The sequence below is a fragment of the Micropterus salmoides genome, unplaced genomic scaffold (assembly GCF_014851395.1).
Source record: "Micropterus salmoides isolate LMB-PRFRI ecotype aquatic unplaced genomic scaffold, ASM1485139v1 Ms_hic_scaffold_7, whole genome shotgun sequence".
Taxonomy (NCBI): Eukaryota; Metazoa; Chordata; class Actinopteri; order Centrarchiformes; family Centrarchidae; genus Micropterus; species Micropterus salmoides.
The window spans coordinates 23157203-23185022 of NW_024044459.1; the positions used below are offsets into that span (position 1 = coordinate 23157203).

The 27820-nt window shown below is 41.4% G+C and overlaps 1 protein-coding gene across 5 annotated transcripts in view; it reads left to right on the forward strand.

The window, feature by feature from the left end:
• The window catches only part of pdlim5a (PDZ and LIM domain 5a), a 71682-nt gene that overhangs the window by 26358 nt on the left and 17504 nt on the right, over positions 1 to 27820 (forward strand). The window contains exons 4-9 of one of the 5 annotated variants that reach the window (XM_038704165.1): positions 10000 to 10039; positions 22917 to 22942; positions 24127 to 24147; positions 24255 to 24272; positions 24768 to 24940; positions 25215 to 25251. In XM_038704165.1, the coding sequence (XP_038560093.1) occupies positions 10000 to 10039; positions 22917 to 22942; positions 24127 to 24147; positions 24255 to 24272; positions 24768 to 24940; positions 25215 to 25251 (315 nt within the window). Of the gene's footprint in view, positions 1 to 9999; positions 10040 to 10737; positions 11151 to 22916; positions 22943 to 24126; positions 24148 to 24254; positions 24273 to 24767; positions 24941 to 25214; positions 25252 to 27820 lie in introns of all 5 variants that reach the window. The other 4 variants (XM_038704166.1, XM_038704163.1, XM_038704164.1 and 1 more) reach the window with 4 other exon arrangements.

The following is a 27820-nucleotide window of genomic DNA, read 5'->3' on the forward strand; positions in this document are numbered from 1 at the left end:
CAACTTAGGATGGACTTTAAATAAGTTTGACAGCACAGACATGACTTTGATAAACCCAGATTTGCCCTGGGGATCAGTCTGGTGTTTCTCTGCTCTTCAGTTTGTATGGTTCGAGTCAAGATTGTCATAGTGTATTTGTCAATGGGCTGTAGTGAAAAAGAAAGCTCAGTTTTGTGATTTCTAAATATGTGTGGTTGCAGTGTGGAAATGTCTAGTACATATTTCGCAAACAGGATGGATGCACACCAATTAATGTCTGTGGAGTCATTAGTTTATTCAATTACACTTTAAATCTTTTAAATGACAATGGCAACTTTTAGTGTGGAAGTTGCCATTAAGTGTTCACAGATATATGAGAGGGCATTTTTATGTCAAGAGTCATTAACAGTGAGTGAAAATGCTTTAAACTTGTCAGGTTGCACTGCAAGACAAGTATTATGGCGATGCATGGGTATTTGTGTTTTGCTATGTGTGTGTGACTGCATGCCAACGCATATTTTTCTGTGTCCTGTCCCTGTGCCCAATGTGTCTTTCTTAGTACCTCCATGTGAGCTCCTCTGTTTATATGTACAGTTTTCACTTCTTGGTCAGTCTTGCTGTGAAACAAAGCTGTAAAAGTTTAAATTAAATTTCAAAAGACAACACAGGACTCCAGTCCTCCCATCTACTGCCATGTGACTCCAGAGACGGTGCTGGTACTCAGACTCTCTTACTCATATAGATGCTACAGTTAAACCAAGCAGTTGCATTATTGTTTCACATAAAAAGGAAACATTTGTCCTTTGCCTTTAAAATATATATATATTTGCATGCATGTGATAAAATTACTTTTATGGTTTTTGGAAAACTATGACTAATAAAATGATAATGTAAACTTGGAAATGAAAATGAAATTGCACAATAGCACTATCCTTTTTATGAAAAAGCAATAATCCCAATTGCATTTTCTATTCCACACACTCATATGGGAGTTATATCTTTTACTTACTGTTTAATGGACTTCATTTTCCATTTATAACCTTTATTTAGTCGAGACAAGTTGAGAGAGGGATAGCTTGTCCTTCCTCTTACTGTGGAGTGGTGAGTATGAATTATAGAAGTGCTACTGCTCCTGTGCTCTGTTGGAGTTTTGAAGCAGTACTGTTGACCTGCAGGCTGTTGGAGACATTGCCTCCTTTCTCATGCCCTGGTGGGGTTTAACTTGATGTGCCTGTTTCCTCTCATGGAGTGCTTTTACGACTCCTTAGGGTACCAGTCTACTGCTGCGGTGTTTTTGTTAGAAAGTGAGCTATAAAAAGTGCCTGCTTGTTGCCATGTTACCACAGGAAACATAGTGTATATACTAAAGTTAACTTCTTTTGTAGTAATACAACATCACTAGCCAATTCTCTGAAACACTCAAACTCAACCATTGTAGCAGTCCTACTACATCTTTTCCTCTGCCCTCCCAGGTCAGTGGTTGTTCACTCTCCTCGTTTACTCCCCTCACAGAGAGCGAAGTATCAGAACTCTTGACCCGTAGCCGTCCAACTACATGCCCACTGGACCCGATTCCTACAAATCTCCTCCAAGCCATATCTCCTACTGTGGTCCCGACAATCACTCATGTGATAAATACTTCTCTGGCTTCAGGAACCTTCCCGACCACTTTCAAAAGGGCTTGGGTTACACCCTTGCTCAAAAAGCCCTCACTTGACCCAACTCAAGTTGAGAACTATCGACCAGTGTCTCTTCTACCTTTTTTATCCAAAACTATTGAACGGGCAGTATTCAAACAGGTCTCAGAATTCCTCTCAGAGAATGACCTCCTAGATCCATATCAGTCTGGTTTTAAGAGTGCCTCTACTGAACGGCTCTTCTGTCTGTAACAGAAGCCCTAAGGTCAGCTAAAGCTGCAGCCCAATCCTCGGTCCTTATCCTGCTTGACCTATCAGCTGCCTTTGACACAGTCAACCACGGAATCCTGCTATCCGCTCTCTCAGCAATGGGCATCTCGAGTAAAGCACTCCTGTGGTTCGAATCCTACCTCTCGGGGTGTTCCTACAATGTTTTGTGGCAAGGACAGTTATCCTCCTCCCACTGCCTCTCCACAGGGGTGCCCCAAGGCTCAGTGCTTGGACCCCTTCTCTTCTCAATTTACACCACCTCACTGGCGCCTGGCTCTGCCATCCCTTCACACAAAGCAATCCCAGTCCCGGCTATTCTCATCTGTGACACCACGATGGTGGAACGAGCTACCACACGCCATCAGAGCAGGGGCGTCCCTTTCTAACTTCAAGAAGCTCTTGAAAACTCATCTCTTCCGAGAACAGCCCTCTTATAACACCTCCTCTTATAACACCTCTAACTCCTAACCCCTAACATGCACTTCCTGTGCTCTTCTTCTTCTATCCCCTACAATTATCTAGTATAGATTGCACTTTTTGTTTTGATGGCACTTTTTGTTAACTCTTACTTCCTTCCCTAGGTATCTACCCCATTGATGTGATATGTACTGTGAGCTCTTACTAGTATTTATTGCTGCTCTTACTAGTATGTATTGTCAGTTGTAGATCTGTAGTTGATGCTCTGTTGATGCTTGTATGTTGTTCCTCAAATGTAAGTCGCTTTGGATAAAAGCGTCTGCCAAATGAGTAAATGTAAATGTAAATGTAATCTTCTAAAAAGGCCATTCTGTGTAATTGTCATCAAAACTCCTGATTATAATAATAGATTTTCCCAAATTTAGCCAAAGGAAAATTATAATAAAATGTGTCTTTATGTATATACTGTATATTAGAGTAGTAATATCTTAAAATCTACCGTACAGGAAGACATATTGACCTGAATGTGAAGTAGCTGGGTTCTAGGTCAGGTCAAGTCTCTACTGAGTATGAACTTTTGTTTTACATCAGTTAAAGAGACAGCAGGCATCTAGAAGTGTGAGAGCCTCAAGTGTGAGTGCCTCAAAACCACATTGGATTAGTACCCTCAGGCTTGCTGTCTAGCCGTATTGATCTGTGGCAGAGGATAAGGAAGCACAAACAATACATCAAATATGTAACATAACCCCTCATTTCTAATATGGGCTACACGATGTGCGACAGTAAGTAAGTAAAATTTATTTATATAGCACTTTTCACAGATAAAATCACAAGGTGCTTCACAATAAAACACAAAATACAGTTCTAGCTAAACACCAGAAACACATTGACAAATGACAGACAAGGGCAGGGCTTGAATGAGAAAAAATTATGTAAACACAATCGTTGAAACAAAAGCAACTAATATAATTTTTGCTTTTAAGCTTTAAGTTTTGCTTTTGTCTGTGACTGCAATGTTTCAAACATACAAATTTTCTCAGAATTGATCAAACTGAGTAATGTCAGTGAAAACGCTCTAGTTGTAACAAATGTTGTTCCTTTAGTCTGGTCAGCGTCAAAGCTTCTTTTAGGATCTCTTGTGATGTCATACTCAGCTGAAAAGCCTTTCACAGCCTCTGTGGAGATAGTGGTGGGAGGAAGAGGATAAGGAATGGGGAGGATCACACACACACACACAAACACACACACACAAAACATACAGACCTATAGTAATTCAATCTGTGGGTGACCCCTGGTTCCTTTGGTCTTGCCCATTGTGAGGATTGATAAAGACAGACACACAAACTCAGCCTGACTCAGCCTGCACCCTCCAGATCTATTTAAAGGCTAGTTCTAGATAAACTCACACATTGGTCTTGGAATAGCAGAGAAAAACAGTTGTTTGTTGGATTTAATCACACCAGCAAAGGAATGTCATGCCAGTGAAATCAGGAGTCACAGTCTTTGTTCACTCATCGTATGTCTTTCTCTCTTTGAGTATGTACCCATGACATACATACACTCCCTCTCCCTCTCCATCCCCACGCCACCACCACCACTCCTACGCATTAACCCACCCTGACTTTTGACACCCAAATGTCGAACCACACGTGGCAATAATTCTGCCAGTCACTCTGTTCTTACTTGGTGCCCTGGCATTCTTTTCTGGTCACGTTGGTCTGTCTGCTTCAGTTTGAGGTAAAATTACAAAAACCCTGAAACCAAACCAGCCCACTCTTTCCCCTTTTACCTTATAAGGAGCAGAAAAAGAAATAAATAGACAAGGGCTCAGAATGTGTGTTCCCACCTTCAGGAATGACGACTGCATACATTTTAGAGTGCTTTGTTTCAATAATCATTATCACTTTTTTTTCAATGACAGTGTCCTCATTCGCAGGAAAGAGGGAAAAAAAAGGAGAATGAATGGCAGGAAGGAGTAAGGTATAGGAGTATGGTTAAAAACAATGAATGTTTTGAGTTAATAGTTGTGCCTGTACACAATTACCAAGCTGCTAAAATGATTCTCCTGATTCTCCCTCTCTTTCATACTTGAATCTGTTAATGGGTTCCTTGGTAAAGAAAAGACAAGTTTGATATTATGGAAGTTGCATTGTTGACATACACAGATGCTTAGACAGACATAGTTACCAAAGTTTTGGTAGCCACTGTATAAGTTTTTACTTGCCTTTATATTATATTACTCTGCTATTTTGTCCAAGAGAAGAGCGATGAATTTAAAAAGGTGAATTTGAATTAATTAAAAAATGACCAATCTCAGGATTTTTCAAACATTGGAGTGATTTGTTCAATAGTGACTTAAAGTGTTTTGACTTCAGTTGGATAAGATCATTCCGCTCTCTACTTGGCAGGAATGCAAAAGTTAAACAAAAAGACGCGAGAGCTGCCAAAAAGTGTCTCACCAAGACAGATTAGGTGCAAATCTAAGATAAGAACAAGGCTCATAAAACCACAGACTGGATTTGAGGCAAATACGACCACAGTACAGCTCTGGTAAAGAAAACCGAGCCATCCATAGTTGGGCCGATCAACTTTTCAAGTTTTTCACACACATAATATTGGAAATATCCATGGAGCATTTATCTAAAAACAGACCTAGACACACATACTGTGTGTCCACGTGTGTGTGTGTGTATTCATTTAAAGCTTATTCGCAGGTGCAGATGCCACAGAGTGTATAAACTGGTCCTTGTAGTCTGTGTTAATGCACTACTCCAGAAACATTTCCTTCGCCTGACTGTTATGCCTGAAATCACTGTCACCACACCTTGCATAATACATCTTTGTGTGTGTCAACTGGCCTTTGTCAGTTTACTACTTCTAACCATTCTGTCATCCAAATGAGAGCACATTTCATTAAAGACCTGCTTAATGCTGAAATACAATGTGTGTATCTGTTTAAATGAGACAGAAAGATATGATTGCAAGGAGCCATATGTGTGTGCATGCAGTGTGTGTGAGTGTGTGTGTAATTTTTCAGGGTACACCCATGTGGTGAGTTTTTGTGTTTGAGTAAACAAAAACTGCCCGAAAATGTAAAACAAACTCACTTCATGAGAGGTCGCACACACGAAGGCATTGTAATCACTTCCACTTGTAAAATTCCTTCAGACACATATAGCTTGAATCTATGTGCCTATATTTGTTTCTGTTGTATATAGAGTGTGTGTTCTGCTTCTGCTGGTGTTACTAACAGATCCCAGTCAGTGTCACCTCCACCTAAACCACTTCTGCCTCTTGACCTCCACCCTTTTTGGACATAAAATCACTTACACATACACACTAGAAACAATCTCTTATTGATGCAGTATGGTTGGTTGCTGGTGAAGCTGATGGCGTTTCAGGGCACAGCCCTGGAAACTTTACTCAGTGATCTCACTCAAGTAAGAATAGACCGGAGAGATTAAACACAAATGCACAACTGAGAACATCCAACAGCCACAAGGGCATAGATGATTTGAGAGGAGGCGTCCTCCTCTTTCTGACAGATCAATTTACTTTAATGCATGAATGTAGGAGAAACTGTAGAGACTCAAAACATCATAAAGGTTATCTATGGGGACACATTGGATAGAAGATTCAACAAGAAAATCATATATTTTATAGAACAGTTTACCTCTTTTTCTCTTTAATGGTGCTCATACAATTCATGATAATATAATATCAGATGCACTCCACAATAAAATGCAGTTTAACACCACACAAAATGGGCTCGAATATCAACCTACAGTTGTGTTGAAAACTCAACCGTTACGTCATACAGTTGACAATATTTACTGAGGGGCGGGATAGCATTATTTTATAAGTAAATAAATGTCCTGCTGTTTTGTTCATTCCCTGCAAATTCCAAAACATAAAATTGTTGAAGAGAGTGTCAGCAAAGCAGAGAAAATGTTAACAGCCCATGACAGCATGCTGTCAGTGTCATATAAATGCCTACGTATTAAAAAGGAAAACATAAAAAACGAGACCAAGGAAACCAATAAAACAAAATGTTTTATATGCATGCAAACCCTGATGATCAATATCCAAAGAGAAGGAGAATAAATATTACCATAAATGACTTCAACTTAACAAAATATGGAATCATATTTAAGCAGCACTGCTGTAACCACAGCATGCACTCAGATGTGGTAAGTTATCAAAGCAAACACAAAATAGCTGTCACCACAAAGAATTGCTGAGGATACACAGACTGACGGTTACATGAACAGACCTCACTATATGATAGAAAACTTCCATGTACATGAAACAGAAAAGGAAACGCTGACACATAGAGCCTGACAGTTAACATGCAATATGCAGCCTTGCGAGGCAGAAAACAGGAACATGTTTTATACCAGCGGCTCTTAAACGCTGAATCAAATGAAACTGTTTCTGGGTCTCTGCGCTGAGGAAGAACACACACATATACAGTCCAGCAAATGTTGGTACATAGGAGGTCGACTTATGAAATGTCATGTGTGTCACTGTTGCCATGTCTTTATTGCATCCACTTACTCCCTCACACATTTGTGCAATGGAGAAACAGTCCTGTGGCAAAAGTGCTTGATATATTCCCGTTGCTCCTCTGCTACAAGGAATATCTATGCCCAACAGAAACTATATATTCTGCTGATTTATTTTTATTTTTGGTAATTTTCAAAATGACAACAAAATTAAATTTGGTGACAGCCGTTTTAATGTGTATAGTATAAAAGTAATGCAGCATAAACACATTTTCAGAACAGTTTCTCAGAGGCTCAGTTGGCACTGACAGCTACCAAGGTTTAAAGAGGTGGTATTATGCTCATTTTCAGGTTCAAAATCCTATTTAGAGGTTGTGCCAGAACAGGTTTACATGGTTTAATATTCAAAAAACACCATATTTTTTTGTCATACTGCACATTGTTGCAGCTCCTCTTTTCACCCTGTGTTAAAGGCTTCGTTTTAGCTATGGAGTGATACATCTTGTCTCTAAAGGATCTTTGTTGGGATTTGCACATGCGCAGTTTGTAGTTAAGGACTACTAGCCAATCAGAAGCAGAGAAGGGCGGGTCAGCGAAAAGCCGGTAATAGCCAATCAGAAGAAGAGATGGGCGGGTCAGCTAAAAGATGGTTAACAGCTTTGGTTCAGCTGTAGGCTACATTGACTGGAGCAAGAGTTTCAGAGTGGTGAGTTATTATTCTGTAACAAAAGTATCTTTCATCCATAAAGTTTTAACTGAGCTCTGCTACATCACAGTAACAACTTTATGTCCACTGACTGCCTGGAGGGTAGCTAGTGTTTGGAAGGGAGAGGAGGTGTGTGCTGCAGCTCAGTGTTTTTCCACCAGTGTTTTTGAAGGAGTGTCCAAGTAGCCGCTTGGCGAGCATTATGATGCGCATTTTGCGGTGATGTCACAACAAAGCGGAAATAAAGGCTGGACTACAAACAAGCTGTTTTCAAGCAGTTCAGAGCAGTGTTCTGTCGGAGAGGGAAAAAGACAAAAAGCATAATAAAAGACTTTAATAAAAGTCTTTAAGGAATATCAATCTGTATAGTTACAACTCTCATGATACCTCCAAGTTCATGCCAAGTTCCAGGAACATAGAAGCCATTTTAATTAATCTGTAGGTTGCTTATTTAGGAGCCTAAAATTACCTTTGACTATGCAAATCTCCAGAGAAAAGGTTTTTTCGCAGGCGTCTTTATTTTTCTCAGTCTTACCATATGACGCCCAACACATCTCCATGTTGGTGTTTCCAGTTATAGCTGCAGCGTAATCGAGGCTACAGCACTCAGGAATGATGGTGACGTATTTTGACTTAATACCCTGGTGTCCTCCTTCCCACTCTATGTGCCTCACAGATGCCATTGGTTGCGCAAGTGAGATCATTGCTGTTCTCAGATCAGGTTTGATGTCAATGAATACTTTAGTGTTGCGCTGATGTGGTACTTATTAGACTAATGACAATATTGTGTTCCAGGGAAAATCAGGAAGCCAAATGTGAGTGTCTGCGTGATCGTTTTTTAAAGTACCCCGAAGTTTTAAAAAAAAACAGGGTCAGCAGCTTTTTCAAACTTATCCGGTCTACGGATTCGCCATTTTAGTCTGGATGGCAGGTGCAAACGTAGCGAAAGGTCTGTGTTTTAAAGTGAAAAGGTACATTGTGTGGATGTAGCTTGAGACAAAGAACAGCTGAGGTGCACTGTCTCAAGTGATATCAGGAATGTCTTTAACACTTTAGCATTTGCTCAGTCATTTCTGTTGCTTTTGGTTGAGCCTCAGAGGCAGGGCTTCAGTGAAAGCAGCATATACATACAAATCCCAAATTCTTTACGACAACTGTCAAACCATAGCCATAATTAGGGTTATTTAACCATCTATATGTCATATATGAGTATTTTTTCAGTAAAGCTTGTTGGGGACATTACAAAGCTTGAGAGGCTCCCTTCAGGGCTAAAAAGCCCCTTACAGATATTTAGCCAGACCTGTTCATACTCTCGTCCCAGTGTTCTTTAAACTTTGCATGCCCTCTTGGTTGAAAATAAGAAATACATCAACCTTGCACCTTCTTTCAGATAATTTTATTAGAAATCTGCAGGTTCGGCTGTAGTTGTCATGTGACTGCTAAAAATAGGAGTTAAACTGTTTACCTGAACTGTTCCTGTGGTGTGTCAGGGGAGTTGTAGAGTTATAATGCACTTTTTGCTTCTAGTGTTGATATCAGTTCAGATCCTTACATGTGATGTCAAAGGAACAATATCACAATGTCAATATCGGGACTCTCTTGGCCAACCAAACACACTGAGGAGCAAGAGGCAGTAGGGAAAGGCCAAGCGTAGGGGTAGCTGTATCTGTAGACTGATGTTTCTGGTCACTACAAGACTGTCGTCAGTTCAATTTACAGAGGTGAAGGACATGAACCTCCCTCAGGAAGTTTCTAGAAAGGCTGTTCTGAAAGGAACGCGGGGCGGGTGACATTCACACGTCTCCAATTACTGCACAGTTTACTTAACCTTTAATTTACATTAACTCGTATTTTCCCCTTCATATCATGGTCAGGAAGTTGTGATGCACTGAATGACAACAGTTAACATGACTTATCTTAAGTGTACAAAAGTGAACCTTGATCTCGACTCCTGAGTAAATTTAACAGTGTGGATAGTTACGGACGTGTTCCTCAGCTGACCTTTAGGGGAGCTCATGGCTCAATGTGGCATCAAGAGTATCAAACACCAAGTGTATCAGATTGATAAAAGCCTTTATAGTCACATAGTAACAGCTGCCTTCAAAAGCACACATTGAGACCACAGTTTTCAGCCCTAGCAACTTAAATTTCATAGTCTGACACGCAGGCACAGTGAGAATCTTTTTGATTCTGTCATAGCTGATGACAGTAATCATGTTGCTTTCTATGCTGAGAGCTCAGGTTCAGTCATAATTCACCATAACCACAGTTTCTCTCAGTCATAGCTGAACCTTTTAGAGTATGGCCTTAGCAGTGACAAATGGCTCTATAAATATCAGCGTTTGAATAGCTTGTGCTATTTTACCCACATGGCGTTGGCTAACAGTCACTGAAATCTAATTTTCAGATATCATAAACAGACATTGAAATGAAAAATAATTGTGGTAGTGGAATCATAACACACTTTCTTTTTCCTTTCTTCCAGGGCCTCCAGTGTTCCTAAACCTCCTCCTGTGGCACCAAAGGTACTGTAGCCCAACATGTCACTGAAATAACAGAAATGTATAGACACTTGAGTGCACAGTATAATACACAGTAATACGGTTTAGACAAGGCACACCAGGTGATACATTTTAAGATATTGTATTTTTAGTTTCAACCTTTTTCATTATTCTAAAATGTGATTTTATTTCTATTTGGCCATGAATACAGAATTATTTTGCCATGTAGATAATTTTGTTCATTTAAAAGAATCGAATCCCTTTGTAATTGACCAACTGTGGAGTTACTATGTAACAGGAAGAAGACTCATAATATGAAAAGTTATTGAATTAATGGCTAATCCATTATGACTGCATTGAAAGAAAAAAGGGAATTCACCTGGGGTACCATGTTTCAAGTGATTTGAATACTTTTCTTTAGTACCGCACCCCTCTGAAACGATGCCATACTCACAACTTTGCTCCATGAAAACCACCTTTGTCTTGATTTGTTATTTATTTTTTCTAATGTTGTTACATTTATTTTTAATTGTAAATGACTTGAGTTAAGTATACTGATGCTTCCCTATTACCAGAAACTTTATTATATAGAAATACCATAGGCTTTGTACAGTTTATAGCTTAGGGGACAAACACAAATCCATAAATCATAACCTGAGAGGCATCAGTATAGTGTGTTGTGATTGTGTTTGTATTTGCATGCTTTTCTCTCATGTCGGTAGGACAACAGATCAGACATCATAAAACCAGTGGCCCTCACCCATCTGCCTCCCTCACCCCATTCCCACCCTCACTCCACCATACCCTACAATAAGACCCCTAGACCTTACAGGGGTTGCGGAACAGAAAGCGAATACCCGGCGCCACAGTCCCCCTTTGCTCCCTTCATCCCATCACCATCCTCTGCCTTCACACCTGCCTCCTCCCACACCAGTCCGCTTCCCCCTCCACCTCCTGTTTCTTACCCATCCTCTTCTTCCTCCTCCTCCCCTCCTGTCCTCGTTCCACCCCAGCCATCAGTGTATAACACACCAATCAACCTCTACTCCAATGAGAACGCATGTGAGGTGGCCATGGGGCAGAGGCGGGGCCTATTGGAGAGTCAGGGCGGAGCCTTGCCCTTGCAGTTTAATGGGTGAGTGGCGTTCTCTCCAGCCAATCAAACAAATGATCTAGTCTCCGTCTTGGTTCTGTTCAAGCTGTCAAATGGGAGATAAGATGCTCCTTGATCTGTCAAATGTCTACTATATAATTTTTTTTCAGTGCTTCTTTTGGGTATATCTGTTACTGTCTCTGGCTCTTTTTTTTGGCTTATTTCTGTGGCTTATTTTCCCTCACAGACTTGTACAATAATAGAAATACATAAAAGCATTTGGAAAAACAAATATGTGCAGCAGCCAACAGCATTTGGTAAATGGTGTTTGTTTGCTTTAGAGAAAAACAGGCAATGAAGACTGAAATGAACTCAGTGTAAACTTCTGAAGTACTGAACTTAGTTTCTCTTAAGCTAATCACGTATATAGTTTACAAAAAAACATATTTCTTTCATGATTTACAAAGTTGCTGTTTTTCCAAGCCTAAAGTGTGTTTATCCCATGCAGCCTGCTGATCAGGCTCATCAGACTCCCAAGTTCCAAGAATCTTGAAATCTTGGAACCAATTTTCAAAGTTCTTCCACTTCATCAAATCAGATTCACATGTCTGTCGGTGTTTTGTTTAGAGGAGAAACAAAACACAGCAAAATACTATTCTCCACTGCACACAGTATTGAGATCCATGGTCTGAGTCAAGACAAGCCTGATTATAATGCTACCGTTTGTTAGTGTTAAAACATTTCTCAACCAAACCAGAAACAACGTGCACGTTTTTTTGTGTGTTTTGTGTCACTAGACAAACATTCTGTAAGTCATTTGTGTACTTTGTCGTGTTACAGAACTTAAACTACCAGTCTAGAAACACTGATATGTAAAGAAACCAAAGTTAGTTAATGTACCATAATGTTTACTGTAGGAACTTGAGAAGGGGGATTCTGTACAGAAAGACATTTAATAGCCGGGGTCTTGTGATGGAAAACTGGAGAATTGATGGACTTTAAATGAGCTTTTGATGTTCCTTTAAAATAATGGAACATATTAAAACATAACCTTTACGGGTTGAGAAAATTCTCCTACTTCCTAAGATCAATAAATTGTATACTGCTGTAGATTAACCTACCCAACAGTATATAATTATAGACTTAGCTCAGCCTTAACATCTACAGCAATATAATGCCACATCTGCATTAATGCATCAGTAATATTAATCCATAAACATCATATACAGTGGTGTGAAAAAGTATTTGTCCCTTCCTGATTTCTTAATTTGCTCTGTGTGAAAAAGTGATTGCACCCTAAACCTAATAACTGATTGGGCCACCCTTAGCAGCAAAAATTGCAATCAAGCATTTGCGATAACTGGCAATGAGTATTTTTCGGGAAATTTCATCTTTGCAGAATTCAGCCACATTGGAGGATTTGGGCTTTAACTGCTTTTTTAAGGTCATGCCACAACATCTTGATCGGATTCAGGTCAGGACTTTGACTAGGCCACTCCAAAGTCTTCATTTTGTTTTTCTTAAGCCATTTAGATGTGGACTTGCTGGTGTGTTTTGGATCATTGTCCTGCTGCAGAACCCAAGTGCGCTTCAGCTTGAGGTCACAAACAGATGGCCGGACATTCTCCTTCAGGATTTTATGGTAGACAGCAGAATTCATGGTTCCATTTACCACAGCAAGTCTTTCAGGTACTTAATCAGCAAAACCAAACCATCACACTACCACCACCATATTTTACTTTTGTTATGATGTTCCTTTTCTGAAATGCTTTGTTACTTTTGCGCAAGATGTAATGGGACCTTCCAAAAAGTTCAACTTTTGTCAGTCCACAGAGTATTTTCCCAAAAGTCTTGGGGATCATCAAGATGTTTTCTGGCAAAACTGAGACGAGACTTTACGTTCTTTTTGCTCAGCAGTGGTTTTCATCTTGGAACTCTGCCATGCAGGCCATTTTTGCCCAGTCTCTTTCTTATGGTGGAGTCATGAACACTGACCTTAACTGAGGCAAGTGAAGTCTGCAGTTCTTTGGATATTGTTGTGGGGTTTTTTTGTGACCTCTTGGATGAGTTGTCGCTGCACTCTTGGGGTAATTTTGGTCGGCCGGCCACTCCTGGGAAGGTTTACCACTGTTCCATGTTTTCATAATTTGTGGATGATGGCTCTCACTGTGGTTTGCTGAAGTCCCAAAGCTTTAGAAATGACTTTATAACCTTTTGCAGACTGATAAATCTCAATTACTCTGTTTCTCATTAGCTGAATTTCTTTGTATCGCAGCATGATGTCTAGCTTTTGAGGATCTTTTGGTCTACTTCACTTTGTCAGGCAGGTCCTATTTAAGTGATTTCTTGATTGAGAACAGGTGTGGCAAAGATGTCCCCTCCCCCCTCCCATTTTATGTCTCAACCCCAACTCTTCTTTCTCCAGAGGCATAGTGAGTAGTATAACTGTGCTATGATGCTATGACTAAGCTGTGTATATATAGCCTGCTTTGGTAACTCGAACTGTGTGGCATTCTCTCTGCTCTTGTAGCAAATCAGTCAGTCATTAAAGGTTTCAGCCTTGAATCCACGTAGATGTACACATACACTGTGTCACATCATCAAGCTATTTCTTCATTCACTTGTTCATTCCTTCTTTTAGTGATTCATTTCAAAACAAGGGGGTACCCATGGATGTTTTTGATTTATTGCACTCCAGATACCAAATGGACGGAATATGCTCCTTTTGTGACTCATAATCTCTCAATTCACTTGATGTTTATACTCTCTCTGTTCCCCTTTCTCCCAGCAACACACTGACGAAAGGATCAGTGTTTTTTGTTTCTGTGAGGCTCAGCAGACACCTGTCAATTTGCACAATATAACTTTACAGCCGTGCACACACGCACAGACACACAAGCTGTTGGGTACATAGCCATCCCCAAGTCTCATAGATGACATTTAATAGCATAGTGTAGTGTACCAATAGTGTGGATGTGTGCATTTTATATCAAATAAATTTGGACTACTCCAAATTTTTTCTCTCTCCCTGGGAGAAAGAAAAGGAGGGGATGAGATATCAAGTCAACAGATGGCTGAAGAGACCCCAAAGGAAGAGGTGAAAGGTTCGCTCTCCCTAACTGCTGTTTCTGGGCAGTCTGATCGTAAAACTGGCCTCCTTTGGCAGCAGTCGTGATAAGCCTCGGTGCCTGACTGTTAAAATGACAAAGAAACACTAAACAGAGATTAGCTTTCTCCTGAACAGCCTATTGAAACTTTTCTTAAGAAAAGGCAGGAAACCCTAAACTGCCCCCCTGAAATGCCGTTTAATGTATTTACCTGTCCATAATCTAATGCCAAGCGTCGCTCCCCGTGATCCCCCTCAACCAACCTGGGACGCAAGGCAGCGCTCTCGTCCACAGCCCCCTGAGACGAGGGGTCTGAGGACCATCATTCAGTCTCGGTGGGCCTGGGGAAAGAGGTCCTGAGGTTTCGAGTAGGGGGGCCCACTACCACCCCCCCCGCCTCCCTGTTGTGTTGGGACAAGAAGTTCACTCTCTGCTGGAGAAAGGGGCCATAGAACTTATTTCCCCACCAGTCAAGGAGTCCAGGTTCTACAGCCGGTACTTCATAGTTCCCAAGAAGGACGGAGGGTTGCGTCCGATTTTAGATCTCTGAGGAGATTCAGGTTCAAGATGCTTACCATCCCCGCCATCGTCAGTCACATCCAATCCGAGGATTGGTTTGTCACGATAGATCTGCGACATCTCCATCCGTCCCTCTCACAGGAAGTTCCTGAGGTTCGCCTTCGGGGGCCGCAGCGTACCAGTATCGGGTTCTTACGTTCGGCCTAGCACTCTCCCCTCGCACGTTCACCAAGTGTATGGATGCAGCTCTGGCCCCGATGAGGCTCCAGGGCATCCGCATATTGAACTACATCGACGACTGGCTCATTCTGGCCCAGTCTCGAGAGTTAGCGGTTCGGCATCAAGATGGCGTCCTCGCCCACCTTCAGCGTTTGGGGCTGCGGCTCAACGCGAAGAAGCCCTGTGGCAGCTGTGGGTCTGGCCCCTGAGGGGGCGCAGTTTGTGGAGGCGGGCCTGACAGCAGAAGCGGTCGAGACGCTACTGATTCGTTCCAGGGTTCCCACTTGGGACCTGGCAGGGGTTCTCGAAGCACTGGCTGAGGCCCCCTTCGAACACCTGGAGTCGGCTGAGGCCAAGCACCTGACCCTTAAGATGGCCTTTCTCCTCGCTATCACCTCTCTGAGGAGGGTGGGGGATCTCCAGGCACTTTCGGTTTCTCCCCGATGCCGGAGGGTCAGAGCCTTCCTGCACCCTTGTCCGGGTTATGTCCCTAAGGTTACGTCTAGTTTAGCAGGGTCCAAAGTGCTGCAGACGTTTCATCCCCCACCTCATGTGACGGTGGAGGACGGGAGACTTCATCTGCTCTGCCCTGTCAGTGCGCTTAGTATTTACGCTCTGAGGTCTTCCCGGTGGAGGAAAGCAGACCAGTTGCTGGTGTGTTTTGGGTCCCCCAAGGCTGGGCTCCCCGCTTCTAAACACACTACCAGCAACTGGATTGTTCAGACTATTCCTTGGCCTTTCAGGTGCGCGGGTTGCCTTCACCTATGGCCATGAGGCCACACTCTACTCGAGGCATGGCGGCCTCTAGGGCCCTCCTTGTAGGGGCTTCGCTCCAGGATTTGTGTGAGGCAGCTGGCTGGGCCACTCCTCACACCTTTATCTGGTTTTACAGTCTGGACCTTCCTTCTGCAAACGGCACCCGTGCGCTCTCTCCTCTTAGTCGTGCCTATCTGCACTCTGCGCATGCGTTGGCGTCTGTAGCCACCTGTCGGAAGCTCCGTCTTAAACCTAACTCTTATCCAGTTTTAATCCACTCTTTTTCGTTACATTTTTTATATCCTTTTTATTTAACTTAAGTTTTTAACTTAAGTTTTACGTGGGTTAAGGATTTTAGCCATCCGACATGGATTTTAAGCTAGATGACCATAAAAACGCGATCAACACTACTGATCGCAACAAAGCTCCGGTGACTATGCTAGCCGAAATAACTCTGCCCCATGAGGACTGCACACTCCTTAAGAAAGCGAACAAGAAGATTGCTGACCTTATGGAAGACATCCGACGACTTTCAGAGGAACTCAAAGAGAAAGATTCCCTGCTGACTGGCTTTATGGATGTGGCTTCAGTACAAGCCAAACAGATTGTTTCTCTTAGCGCAACCGCTAACATCCAGGACACCGTGTTTTGGGACCCCTCTAGCCTTCCCAGGCTTTCATCCTGCTCGACTCCAAAGCATCAGTCAACTTGGTCTGATCGGCGGCCGTCATCCCGGTCAAAAACCTCTGCTTCCTGACGTAGGATCCTGAAGGAGGCTGTGCTCAGACGCTCCGGAGGCCGTCTCTACCCTGCACCGTCGGGTAGCCCTTCTCTCAGGTCTGTTACTGCTACTCCAACACAACACTCGGCAGCTCACACACTCCATCCTCAGTCCGCACGCAGTGTTGAAGCAGATTATGCTCAGTCCTGCTCTGGAACCACACAACCGGCATCTCCTCGTCCCCTTTTCTCCCCAACCACACTAATAATTGGTGACTCCATAACCAGAAACCTCCGTTTCTTTAACGCTACCACTCAATGCTTCCCCGGTGCCACCACAGCTGACATTTTAAAAAAACTCCAGGACCTGATGCCGTCGCTCCCGTCCTCCATCAGAGTGATAGTCTATGTCGGAACAAATGACACAGCTCTTCGGCAGTCTGAGCTGACAAAATCAGATTTTAACCGTCTTTTTAACTTTTTAAAGCAGTGTGGAAAGTCCGTTTTTATCTCTGGTCCCATTCCCACAGTTGGTCGCGGTGCTGGCCGCTTCAGTAGACTCCTTGGCCTCCACGACTGGCTCTAGTCCGCCTGCAGGGCTCATCGTGTGTGTTATGTGGATAATTTTAATATTTTCTGGCAAAGAATGTCTCTTTTTAAGACAGACGGACTTCACCCAAACAAACGGGGCTCAGAAATGTTAGCTGCGCACATACAGCATGTGGTGCGGTCCACACATGATTTACGTGAATGACTAATCATTCATGCAGCACACCTGGACGCACCACCGCTCACTGAACAGATCTCTCCACCTGCTGGCATGTAAAGCCGTCTGCTCCCAGCACTGTTCCAAAGACTTCTATTCCTGTCATCATCACGCATTGACCAGTAAACCGAAATGTGCACATCCCACACAGAAATATTAGTAATCTCTTAAGGATTAGGACAACTGCACCAACTCCAGCACCCAGAACAAACTCATTTAAAATGGCTCTCTTCAATGTGAGATCACTTTCAAGTAAGACTTTTATCTTAAATGATTTTATCTTGTCTGCAAATCTAGATTTTATGTTTTTAACTGAATCCTGGTTGCAGATGAATGACTATAGCCAGCTAGCTGAACTGTGTCCGCCTCAATATGATTGTTTTAGTCAACCGAGGGTCAGTGGTCATGGTGGTGGGCTAGTGAGCGTGTATAGGAAAAATTTTAAATGTCATCAAGTACGCTGTGATGAATTTAACTCCTTTGAAGTTCTCACTCTTAAAGTTGGAGGGCTGCAACCTATCATATTTGTTATAATTTATCGCCCCCCAAAACCGCCTGGAGGATTTTTATCAGAACTTCCTGAATTTTTATCTACTCTGGTTTTAAATTATGACAGAATTGTTCTTTGTGGCGATTTTAATATTCATGTTGATGACCCCAACAATGTAACTTTTTAAATATGGCCACTTCTTTTAACTTCAAACAACATGTCAAAGGGCAAACACATAACCGTGGTCATACACTGGACTTGGTTTTTACCCTGGGTGTCAGCATTTCCTCTGTGGAATTGGTGGACATGACCATATCTGACCACAGATGTATTGTTTTTAGCTGTGATTCGCCTGTTACTCATGCCGCCTCACCAAGCTCCGTGTGTTCTCGCATCTTTAATGAACAAAGTGTTTCAAAGTTTTGCACATTCTTTCAGAGCCAAAGCCAACACCTGTCTGATTCCAACACCAACAATCTGGTCGATCACTTCAATCATATCTGCTTGTCGTCACTAAATATTACTGCTCCTCTAAAGGTTAGGCCTACATCTAAAGCTAGTAAGCAACCCTGGATAAATGACAGCATTCGCAGCCTCAAAAGGGAATGCAGGAAAGCAGAGCGCAAATGCAAAAAATCCAGTCTCCAAGTCCATTACCTCAGTCTGAAGGATTTATTAATTAACTACAATAACATGGTTAAGGATGCGAGAACACACTATTTTTCTGAACTCATTACTACACATAAACACAATCCCAGGTTTCTGTTTAAGACTGTGGATCAGCTCATAAACCCAACCCCTCCTTGTGCCTCAGCTGGAAGTAATGATGACTGTGAATTGTTTTTATCTTATTTTACCAATAAGGTGGTGTCAATCAGAGCCTCTATTACCCCCACGGCCTCTTACTCAGAGGTTCCCCACCAGCAACAAGAGAGTTTGAACCAGTTTTATCCCATCGACTTGTCTGAGCTTTTAAAAACAGTATCACAAATGAGAGTGTCCTCCAGCCCACTTGATGTAATACCTACAAAAGTTTTACTGAAAGTAATAGATTCTGTTGGGCCCCATTTGATCTCTGTTTTCAACAGCTCCCTATCTACTGGTTGTGTCCCTGATTATTTTAAAACGGCTTGCGTGAACCCACTTTTAAAGAAACCTGGTTTAGATCCCTCCCTCCCACATAATTTTAGACCAATTTCAAAACTGCCTTTTATTGCAAAGATTCTAGAAAGAATTGTGTCCAAACAGCTGCTCACTGTACTGGAAAATAACAAATTATTTGAAAAGTTTCAGTCTGGTTTTAGGAAGTACCACAGCACTGAGACTGCCTCGCTTAAAGTCACCAATGACCTTTTAATGTCTGCTGATGAAGGTATGTGCTCAGTCCTTGTACTCCTGGACCTTAGCGCTGCTTTTGACACCATTGATCACAACATCATGTTAGACAGACTGAGGCACTGGGTGGGGATCTCTGGTACTGCCCTAGAATGGTTTTCATCCTACCTGTCAAATAGGAAGTTTTGCGTGTCTGTAAACAACTATGTCTCCTCATTCTGTCCAGTTAAATATGGTGTGCCTCAGGGGTCGGTCTTAGGACCCATTTTGTTTTCCTTGTATCTGCTTCCCCTTGGACATATTATCCATAAACATGGTATTTCTTTTCATATTTATGCTGATGACACACAAATATACTTGCCCGTCAGATCCACAGACCCTGTAATGCTGAGTTCACTTAACAACTGCCTTTGTGAAGTTAAAAAATGGATGTCAAATAATTTCCTCCAGCTGAACTCAGACAAAACAGAAATCCTGGTCATCGGGTCTCAGCAGATGGCACACCATAAAGCTTGTTCAATCATGTTTTTATCAACTTAGAAATTGTAATGGAGACCAGGGGTTCCATTACCTGAAATAGTCAAGTATGTATTAAGGTGGGGATAACTGATAAAGCAGGAGCCATACACATTGTTGTTTTGATTGTTTATTTAATTTGTGAATCATTTGATAGCTGTCTTTGTGAGTGGTTCCACAGGGGGGGGTCTGGCCATCCTGCCTGTGTGGAAAGAAACCTCAATCAGGGATAGTCAAGGTTCACAATATAGTATTGACTCGATTTCAGTTAGTTGTTAGATTAGTTTAAACAAGAAGATGAACAATGTAAGTACTCACCTCTTCCTGGTTGTCTCTTCAGCAGGGGGCGGAGGCAAAGGAGTGTTGTAGGCCCAAGTACCTGCTTAAGAGCTGCAGGAGCAAACCATGAAGCTGAGAAGGGGGGAGTAAAGCCATCAATAATACTGACTTATGTGATTATTTTGAGTATGCTTTATTGATTTACTGATAGAAATTTGTATTTATGTAAATATTCATTCTTTGGGCTCTATTTTTCTGTGGTGTTGGGTTTTTGGGTAAATTATTTAGTATTCTAAATGATGGTGGTCCCACCTGAGTAGTTTTACCCACTTAATTACCTGCAGGAGGGAGTGTATAAAAGGCAGCAAGTTACTTCCAGTGCAAGTTGTTTTGTTGCTTGTTGGTGTCGGTGTCTCCTCTTGTTGGCTTGGAAGACAATAAATGCCACGTTTGTGCTTGCATTTTACCTCTGTCTCATGTGTCTCTCTGAAAAATGTAAAGCCACCGCCAGGCCATCGGACAGAAATATAGCAAAAATTCGATCTATGTTAACTTTTAAGGACACCGAGACCATTTTACACGCCTTCATTAAATCACGCCTGGATTATTGCAACAGCCTTTTCACCTGTTTAACCCAAAAATCTATTGATCGACTCCAGACTGTCCAGAACTCAGCTGCCAGGCTTTTAACCAGAACAAAGAAATATGACCACATTACTCCTATTTTAGCTTCATTACACTGGCTCCCAGTATGTTTTAGAATTGACTTTAAAATTCTATTGATCACTTTTAAAGCTCTTCATGGCCTCTCACCTTGTTATATTTCTGAACTTTTAGTCCCATACACACCAGCACGTACCTTGAGATCCTCGGGCAGAGGTCTGTTGTCTGTTCCAGAGTCTCGACTGAAAACTAAAGGGGACAGAGCGTTTGCTGTCAGGGCCCCGAGGCTCTGGAACAGCCTGCCTGAGGAAATCAGGTCGGCTGAGTCAGTGAACTCTTTTAAGTCCCTTCTTAAAACATACTTTTATAGGAGAGCCTTTCCCGATCTTATTTGACTTTATTTTATCCCTTTTATTTTATTGTATTTTAATAATTTTATATGAATTTTTCATGCTCTTATCTTGTTTTTTTTTTGTATTATTCTTTACACTTGTTAAAGCACTTTGTAACTTGTTTTTGAAAAGTGCTCTACAAATAAGGATTATTATTATTATTATTACGGGTTACTGCACGCTGGGGGGCAGGCGGAGGCTTCGGCATGGCATAGTGGGTATTCTCGTTCCCATAGTGTCGTCACAGACGCAGTTCGAGTTCCCTTGAAGGGGAACGTCTCGGGTTATGTATGTAACCCTTGTTCCCCGAGAAGGGCAAGACACTGCGTCAGTCCGCCACACCTCGCTCCGCCTGGAGTGCCTTGCTTCATAGCAAAGAGCTAATGTGTCCGGTGTGCCGGCGTGCTTATATACGCCTCCAGTTACGCCGTCACACGCTACCGTTCTAGCAACGCCAATAGGATTGGAGTAGTTTCATTCATGATTTCAGCCCTGCCACGCCCAGAGGCGTTCCCATAGTGTTGTCACCGATGCAGTTCAAGTTCCCCTTCTCGGGGAACAAGGGTACGTAACCCAAGACGTTTTTCTCGTCTTCTTTTTGTTGCTGGCTCTCCAACTGCGCTTCGGCATGCACCCTGTGTGCCCACCTCTCCGAACAACGCCCTAACAACTTCGACCCGGCGCAGCAAAGGCTTGTTCGTTTTCAAGCCACACACGCAAAGTGCTGCAACCTAGGCTTTCTCTCGTTTAACAGCAACTTTAGTTGCGTTTTATTTTGTTAAAAATTATCAGTCTTTTAAGTTACACTAGTTTAATTATAGTTAAATTAAGTTTAATTCAAGTTCTTTTTAAGCTTTATGCGTCGCGTTAATCCTACTGAGGTCGGACCCTCCACGTGGTCCCGCCAGCAGTAACAAGGACGACCAAACCTCTGACCCGAGCCAGGGTTGGAAAGGCCCCCACTGCGAGTTTCTTCAGTAAACCGACAAAAGACGGACCTCCGGAGCAATTCCCTGGCAGAGAAAGCGACTGGCCGACAGCTTTGAGCTGTCCTAACCGAGAACGCACGGAACTCAGCCAGTGTGAGGCCGTTGACCAGCACCCGGCTGGGATCAGTGATGTCCCATAGTTGTTAATAGATTATCTTTAACTCTTAAAACTCATAGCTTGCGTTCATTAGCTGCCGTATGAGTCAAATCCTCCCCACAATAGAAACCCACATTCTCATTGTTTAGCCATTGTTTATTTCTTGGATGTATATTTTAACCGCATTTTTATATTCACCTTAATTAGTTCATAAATTTCACTGTAACCACGAGAATTTACCCCTTCGATATGAGACTGACTGACTAATTGATTTAAGATAATTGAGCGATTATTAACTAACTGATCACTAGTGAATAATTGTAGAATTATTAAAACCATACTCAGAGGTCCGGAGACTCTGGGCGAATTGGATCTCCGGTGGTGCCCCGAAACGAGAGATTTATGAATGAATATTCTCTGAATATTAAAATTCATAATTTTGTATTAATTCTCATAAATTTATTAAAACATAGTAGTCATGCTACAATAGAATATTTGTGATAGACTGTTCAATAACTACAGTTGTTAATTTGGTCATCCACAGTAGAGGTTAACATACAGGTTTAGTCTCAGTGATGATCAATATACAGAAGCAGATGTACTGTTGCAAATGGATTATCATCAATCACGGTGTTCATAATTAAGTAATGGCACTTTTCAAGAAATGTATATTGGCTCTCCAAAATTACATTTTGCCTTTTCTGTAAAATTAGCAGTAGTTCTTTTCCCAGTATCCATTAATCCATTTGTTTTTCTGTTGTTGAGGTGAGGAATGAGTGTGTGTGCATCTTGCTTGCTTTCTTGCTTGCATGCTGTAAAAGAGCCGTGTGGTTCGTTTCAGAGGGGATTTTTAACAGCTTTCACTTTTGTTACTGTAAAATGGCAAGAATTTGGACCGCCCATATGTCAATGTTCTGTCTTTTCTCTTTTTCTTTCAACCATTGTTTTTCTGCTTTGCAGACTTCAGCTCATCCTCCAGTCACAAAGTTAGTCTTTGAAGCACGTCAAGTTATGAGTATTTGACTGCCTGCCTTCCTTTTTACACACCTCACTCTGCACCTGTGTGTGTCTACTTTATCAGGGCATCTGCATGCATTTGATTATTACTTTACATGATTCCTGATAGTACTGTTGTATAGTTCAATTATCTTAATGTTATGTTAATATTATGCAAGAACTGCAGCATGCTTGCATGTAGCTATTTGGGGTGGTGATGGTGCAGTGGATAAGACACATGCCTTTAGTGTGAGAGACCTGGGTTCAAATCCACTGTGAGGCACCAATGTGTCCCTGAGCCATATACTTAACTCCTACTTGCGGTGTGCGACCTCTGATGTATATAGCAATTGTAAGTTGCTTTGGGTAAATGTAATTAAAATGAATAAATATGCTTAGAGTACAGTATATTCTTTCTTTAACTTTATATCACAAATATTGATATTGATCCACACACACATGAGACACTTCCAGTAAGTGTGACCAAGCTCACATAGACCTGTCAACACTCCCACACCCACATAGCTGCTGCTGTAACAGGAATGTGTTGAGAGACACTCGTAAATCAGTCTATTCAATGTGCTAGGTGTGTGTATTTCTAGGTGATTTACTGACAGCAGTGTCTGAAGTCTTCAATGCCCCTCTGTGTGTATGACTGTGTATTTCACGGTAGAGTTGATTTATTGACAGTCAATTAGTAACTGGTCTGTCAGCACCTTGTTGCCAAGGAAGACTGTGGAGACACACACTTCATGCATTCACTCAAACACAAACCACACATGTTGAATTATAATGAAGCAAACTCATCAAAACAAAAGTTCATCTTTATTATCACCATTTAAATAAAATAATTATTTTATATTCTCTATATTTTTACTTTCCAAACTGTCCAAATTAGGAATGAATATACTTACAGAGAAATCCAGACAATTCAGCAGCACCACCATGTGGTTAGAAATGGAACTGACTTGAATTTACAATCACTGTCTCCATGGATTTATTGTTGTGTTTTGCTTGCATTTTGAGTCGTGGTCCATAATTGTTTGTTTGTTTTTTTACTTTCTTTCATCTGTACTGTCTTCTTTGTAACAAGTCTTTTAAATTTTTAGAATTTAATCAATTAACTCTTCATACTTGTATCTCTTCCTCTTCTTCTGCTTTACCGCCCCTTTAGTGGGCCGCAAAGTATTTTGAAGTAAGTCTTTCAAGATAATTCCACTGTTTCTTAATGGCTGTTTTATTATTCTCTGTTTTTATTTATTCTTTTTCTGATTTCTTCTGTTCTTTTTTTTTTTTTCCAAGAAAACCCCTACCACCAAGGTATTAGATCGGATCAGAACTAGACACAGAATGCATTTAACAAAGTGTGGTGTTATTTTTGTCTAATAAACACAAATTGTACTTGATTATTTTTACACTGTTCCACTTTGCCGTCTAACCTATAGTGTAAACATCATATTTGATATTTAATGCCATTTTTCTAACTGAATCATTGTGTGTTAAATACATGGACTGTGTATTCATTTAAAATCCTTCATTTGAAATTAACCTCCCATAAAGACTAAACATGTCTTTGTTTCACAACACACTCTGATGGGCTAGCTCTGCCCGTCAGAGTGAAAACCTCTTTACAGTAGTACATCTATGATATAAAATGTTTTATAGGATCCTGCAAAATTCAAAGTTCTACATTTCACTTAAATAGGTTACAACACATGAAAGGAAACTGCATCATCTCTATTACTTTGATCAATTGTATGAGAGGGAGTATTTCAAATTTAAAGTATATTTGCTGATGTCATCCATCCTGTCCAGAGTTCCCAGGAAACACGTTGTGGACACAGACATCAATTTTTACCATGTGCCCACTCATGCTGATGCCAGCAGGCAGCGCATAATGGAGGACACAGAGGACTGGCGCCCACGCACCGGCACCACCCAGTCCAGATCATTCAGGATTCTGGCTCAGATCACTGGCACCGAGAATGGTACGTTACTGACTGAAGTGAGCACGGTGACGATGTTTGCATAGGCATGGTGCAGACTGTTGTTAGTGCACCTAAACTACTGACTAAACACACCAGAGCACAGAGAAACCTCCATACATAGGGATACATAGTAAAACCATAGTAAAACCATGATGCTTGTGTACCATATCATTCATTTCTAAATCAAGCTCAGTAAATCACCGTTTAAATTTTTTAAAAGTCCACATTATTTTCTTTAATGGACTTCTTATTGTTTCTATTATGTCCCTTTTAGCTCCAGATGAGGAAGCTGATGGAGCCAAGAAGACAAAGTAAGTGCATGGAAATGCTAGTTGTGGTTTTAATAGCCCTAGACTCTGCATCATCAGGTTTGTTTGTTTTTGTTGTTGTTGTTTGAATGTATAAGTGCATTGTGTGGAGTAACAATACATATTCCACAAAGTATCATCTTTCCAATTTAGTTTTTTAATTCAACCCACTCAACTGGGTGCATCTAACATATAAAGGCTACATTTAACAGAATGTCAGACTTCACATCCCTGTGGCACAGTTCTGGCAATTGTATTGATGCTGTGTGGGCTCTTCCTGTCTAGACAGCAGAGAAAAGATCACGTTTGAGCCATTAAGTCAAAAGCCAGACCTCTGTGCATTGTACAGAATGTCCATTCTTAGTAGCTCCAAAAATTCAAAAAAGCAGTTTTAATTAAAAGTTGATGGATGAAGTGTTTCCATCAATCAAGAGTGGATGTTTATGTGACGGTTTGTGTGCCCGTAATGGTTGTTCGTGCATTTGGTTTTGGATGTGACAGCCTTGCAGTGCTGCATGTTGTGATTGTGTTGTTGACAATTATGGCTGGACTGTTGCGCTGTTGTCCTCAGTGTGATGTGATCCATTGGCTGTCTGTTGGTCTCTGTGGCTTGTGTTGACACGTGCTCACTTGTGGTAAGATGCAGACGCTCCCGCTGTCTGTGGGTGTTGTTGTGTGGCTTCATGGTAAAATTAATTCATCATTTTAGTCCATACTGGCCTTGATCCATGGGCTGCATTTTGGAGTTGGCTGTCCAAGAGATATTCCCTTCAGTTTACTTTCTCTATCTCTCTCTGTCTTTCTGATGACAGCAAAACTGCATCTCCACCTCATCAAAATGTTCACTGTGCATCATCAGCTTCTTGTTAGTGGCAGCCCTTACTATATAATTAAGCTCTCCTTGTGGCATGGCTCTCATTGCAGATTGCAGGGCAACTACTCTAATTTTCCTAAATCCTTCTTTTCTCTTCTTTTTTGTTGGTGTGGTTTTCTCTTCTGTTCCTCTCTCCCTGTGACGGCAGAGTGAACAAGACCACCACTCGGTTGGTGATTGGCCCTAAGTACAACGAGCTGAGAGACTGGCACCACGGAGTGTCTGCTCGCACCCTCAATGTCCAGTAGACTGTGTGTGTTTGTCTGGTGTATGTGGTTGTCTAACTGTTTGTTTGTGTGTGTGTGTGTGTGTGTGTGTGTGTACACTACATCAGTTTGAGTTTTATTGTTGAAGGGATATAGTCTTGTGGACTGATGGAAATAAAGGAAAGCAAAGAATACTGGAGTGAGAGCCTGAAAAGGAACTGATCAGTGTGTGTGTCTGTGTTCACTGTTACTTTTTGTGCCTGCACTGCGCTGGCCTCATTCAGACTTTTAATTAAGTGTTGCTTATGTGCTTGGCCACTCCACTGATTCCAAGTTGTACACTGCAGATGCAAGAATTTGAGTTTGATTAAAGCATTTATATGTTCTCTTCTCTGTACAAAGTAGTGATTTCATGAAAAAGGATGTATCGTCATACTAATAAACATTGAACTGGATGGTTAGGATGAAGTTTTGAGCCAAAGAAAACTGCAGGAAAACATTTGATATGTGAGTCCATGTGCGCTTATTTGGTGGAATCATTTTCCAAAGTAACACAGAAGGAAGACAAATACCCATAGTCTTCACTACAGCACATACTGTACAAATACCTTCTTTATATTCTGTTTATTGTATGTACAGTGTGTCAGTGCTGGCTGTTTTAGAGCAAATACACAGGACCCTGTTTTTTTGGTAATGAGAAAAGGCAAGCAGCTGAGGTGGCCTGCTGAGAGTTGCACATTTTAGAAATCATCTAGTCTATGTTCATTCTGAAACATTGAACAACATTATGATACACAGAAATTCAAATTTATAAACAGACAATCCTATATAGGCATCCTATTGGAAGTCTGCATACAGCTAATGAGAAAGAAAAGGACTGTTAGTCGCAATCTTTACAAATGCACTACATAACTTCACTGTTTTTTCTCCGTCGTTGCTTTCTGTACGACTGTAGATGGGGTTAAAGGGGAAGGTGGGTGATTTGGAGCGAGGAGTATTTCTGAGATCACTGAAAAGAGCAAATCTGGCCATGTGTCTGCACGAGTGTACCCAGTGCATTAGACAGTTAAGAATGTTCCTTCATATTATTTGGACTGTTGCATAACAACGTATATCTTATGAAAGACACTTCAAACCTGTTTAAAAGCTTTAAGGGCTTGTTTACATCTGTTGTATCTGCTAGCATTGGAACTATTTAAAACACACTATCTTGAAATATGGTGGCATCTGGAAAATGGGGAGAGATTTCAACTTGTCCCGCATGCATGTACAGTACCTATTAACCAATAGCTTATATGCTGCTGGGATGTAACAGTCCAGATTGGTGCTGTAAGACACTTGTATGGAATAAGGCAAGTAAGAAAGGCTCTTTTCAGAGAGCAGGTTGTTTAGCTTTGATGGTGTAAGACGTGACTGTAAGTATGCTATAAATGGCTTGTAATGCAAAGGTATTATTTTGAGGCCCTTTCTATGTAAAATATTTTTCCACTGC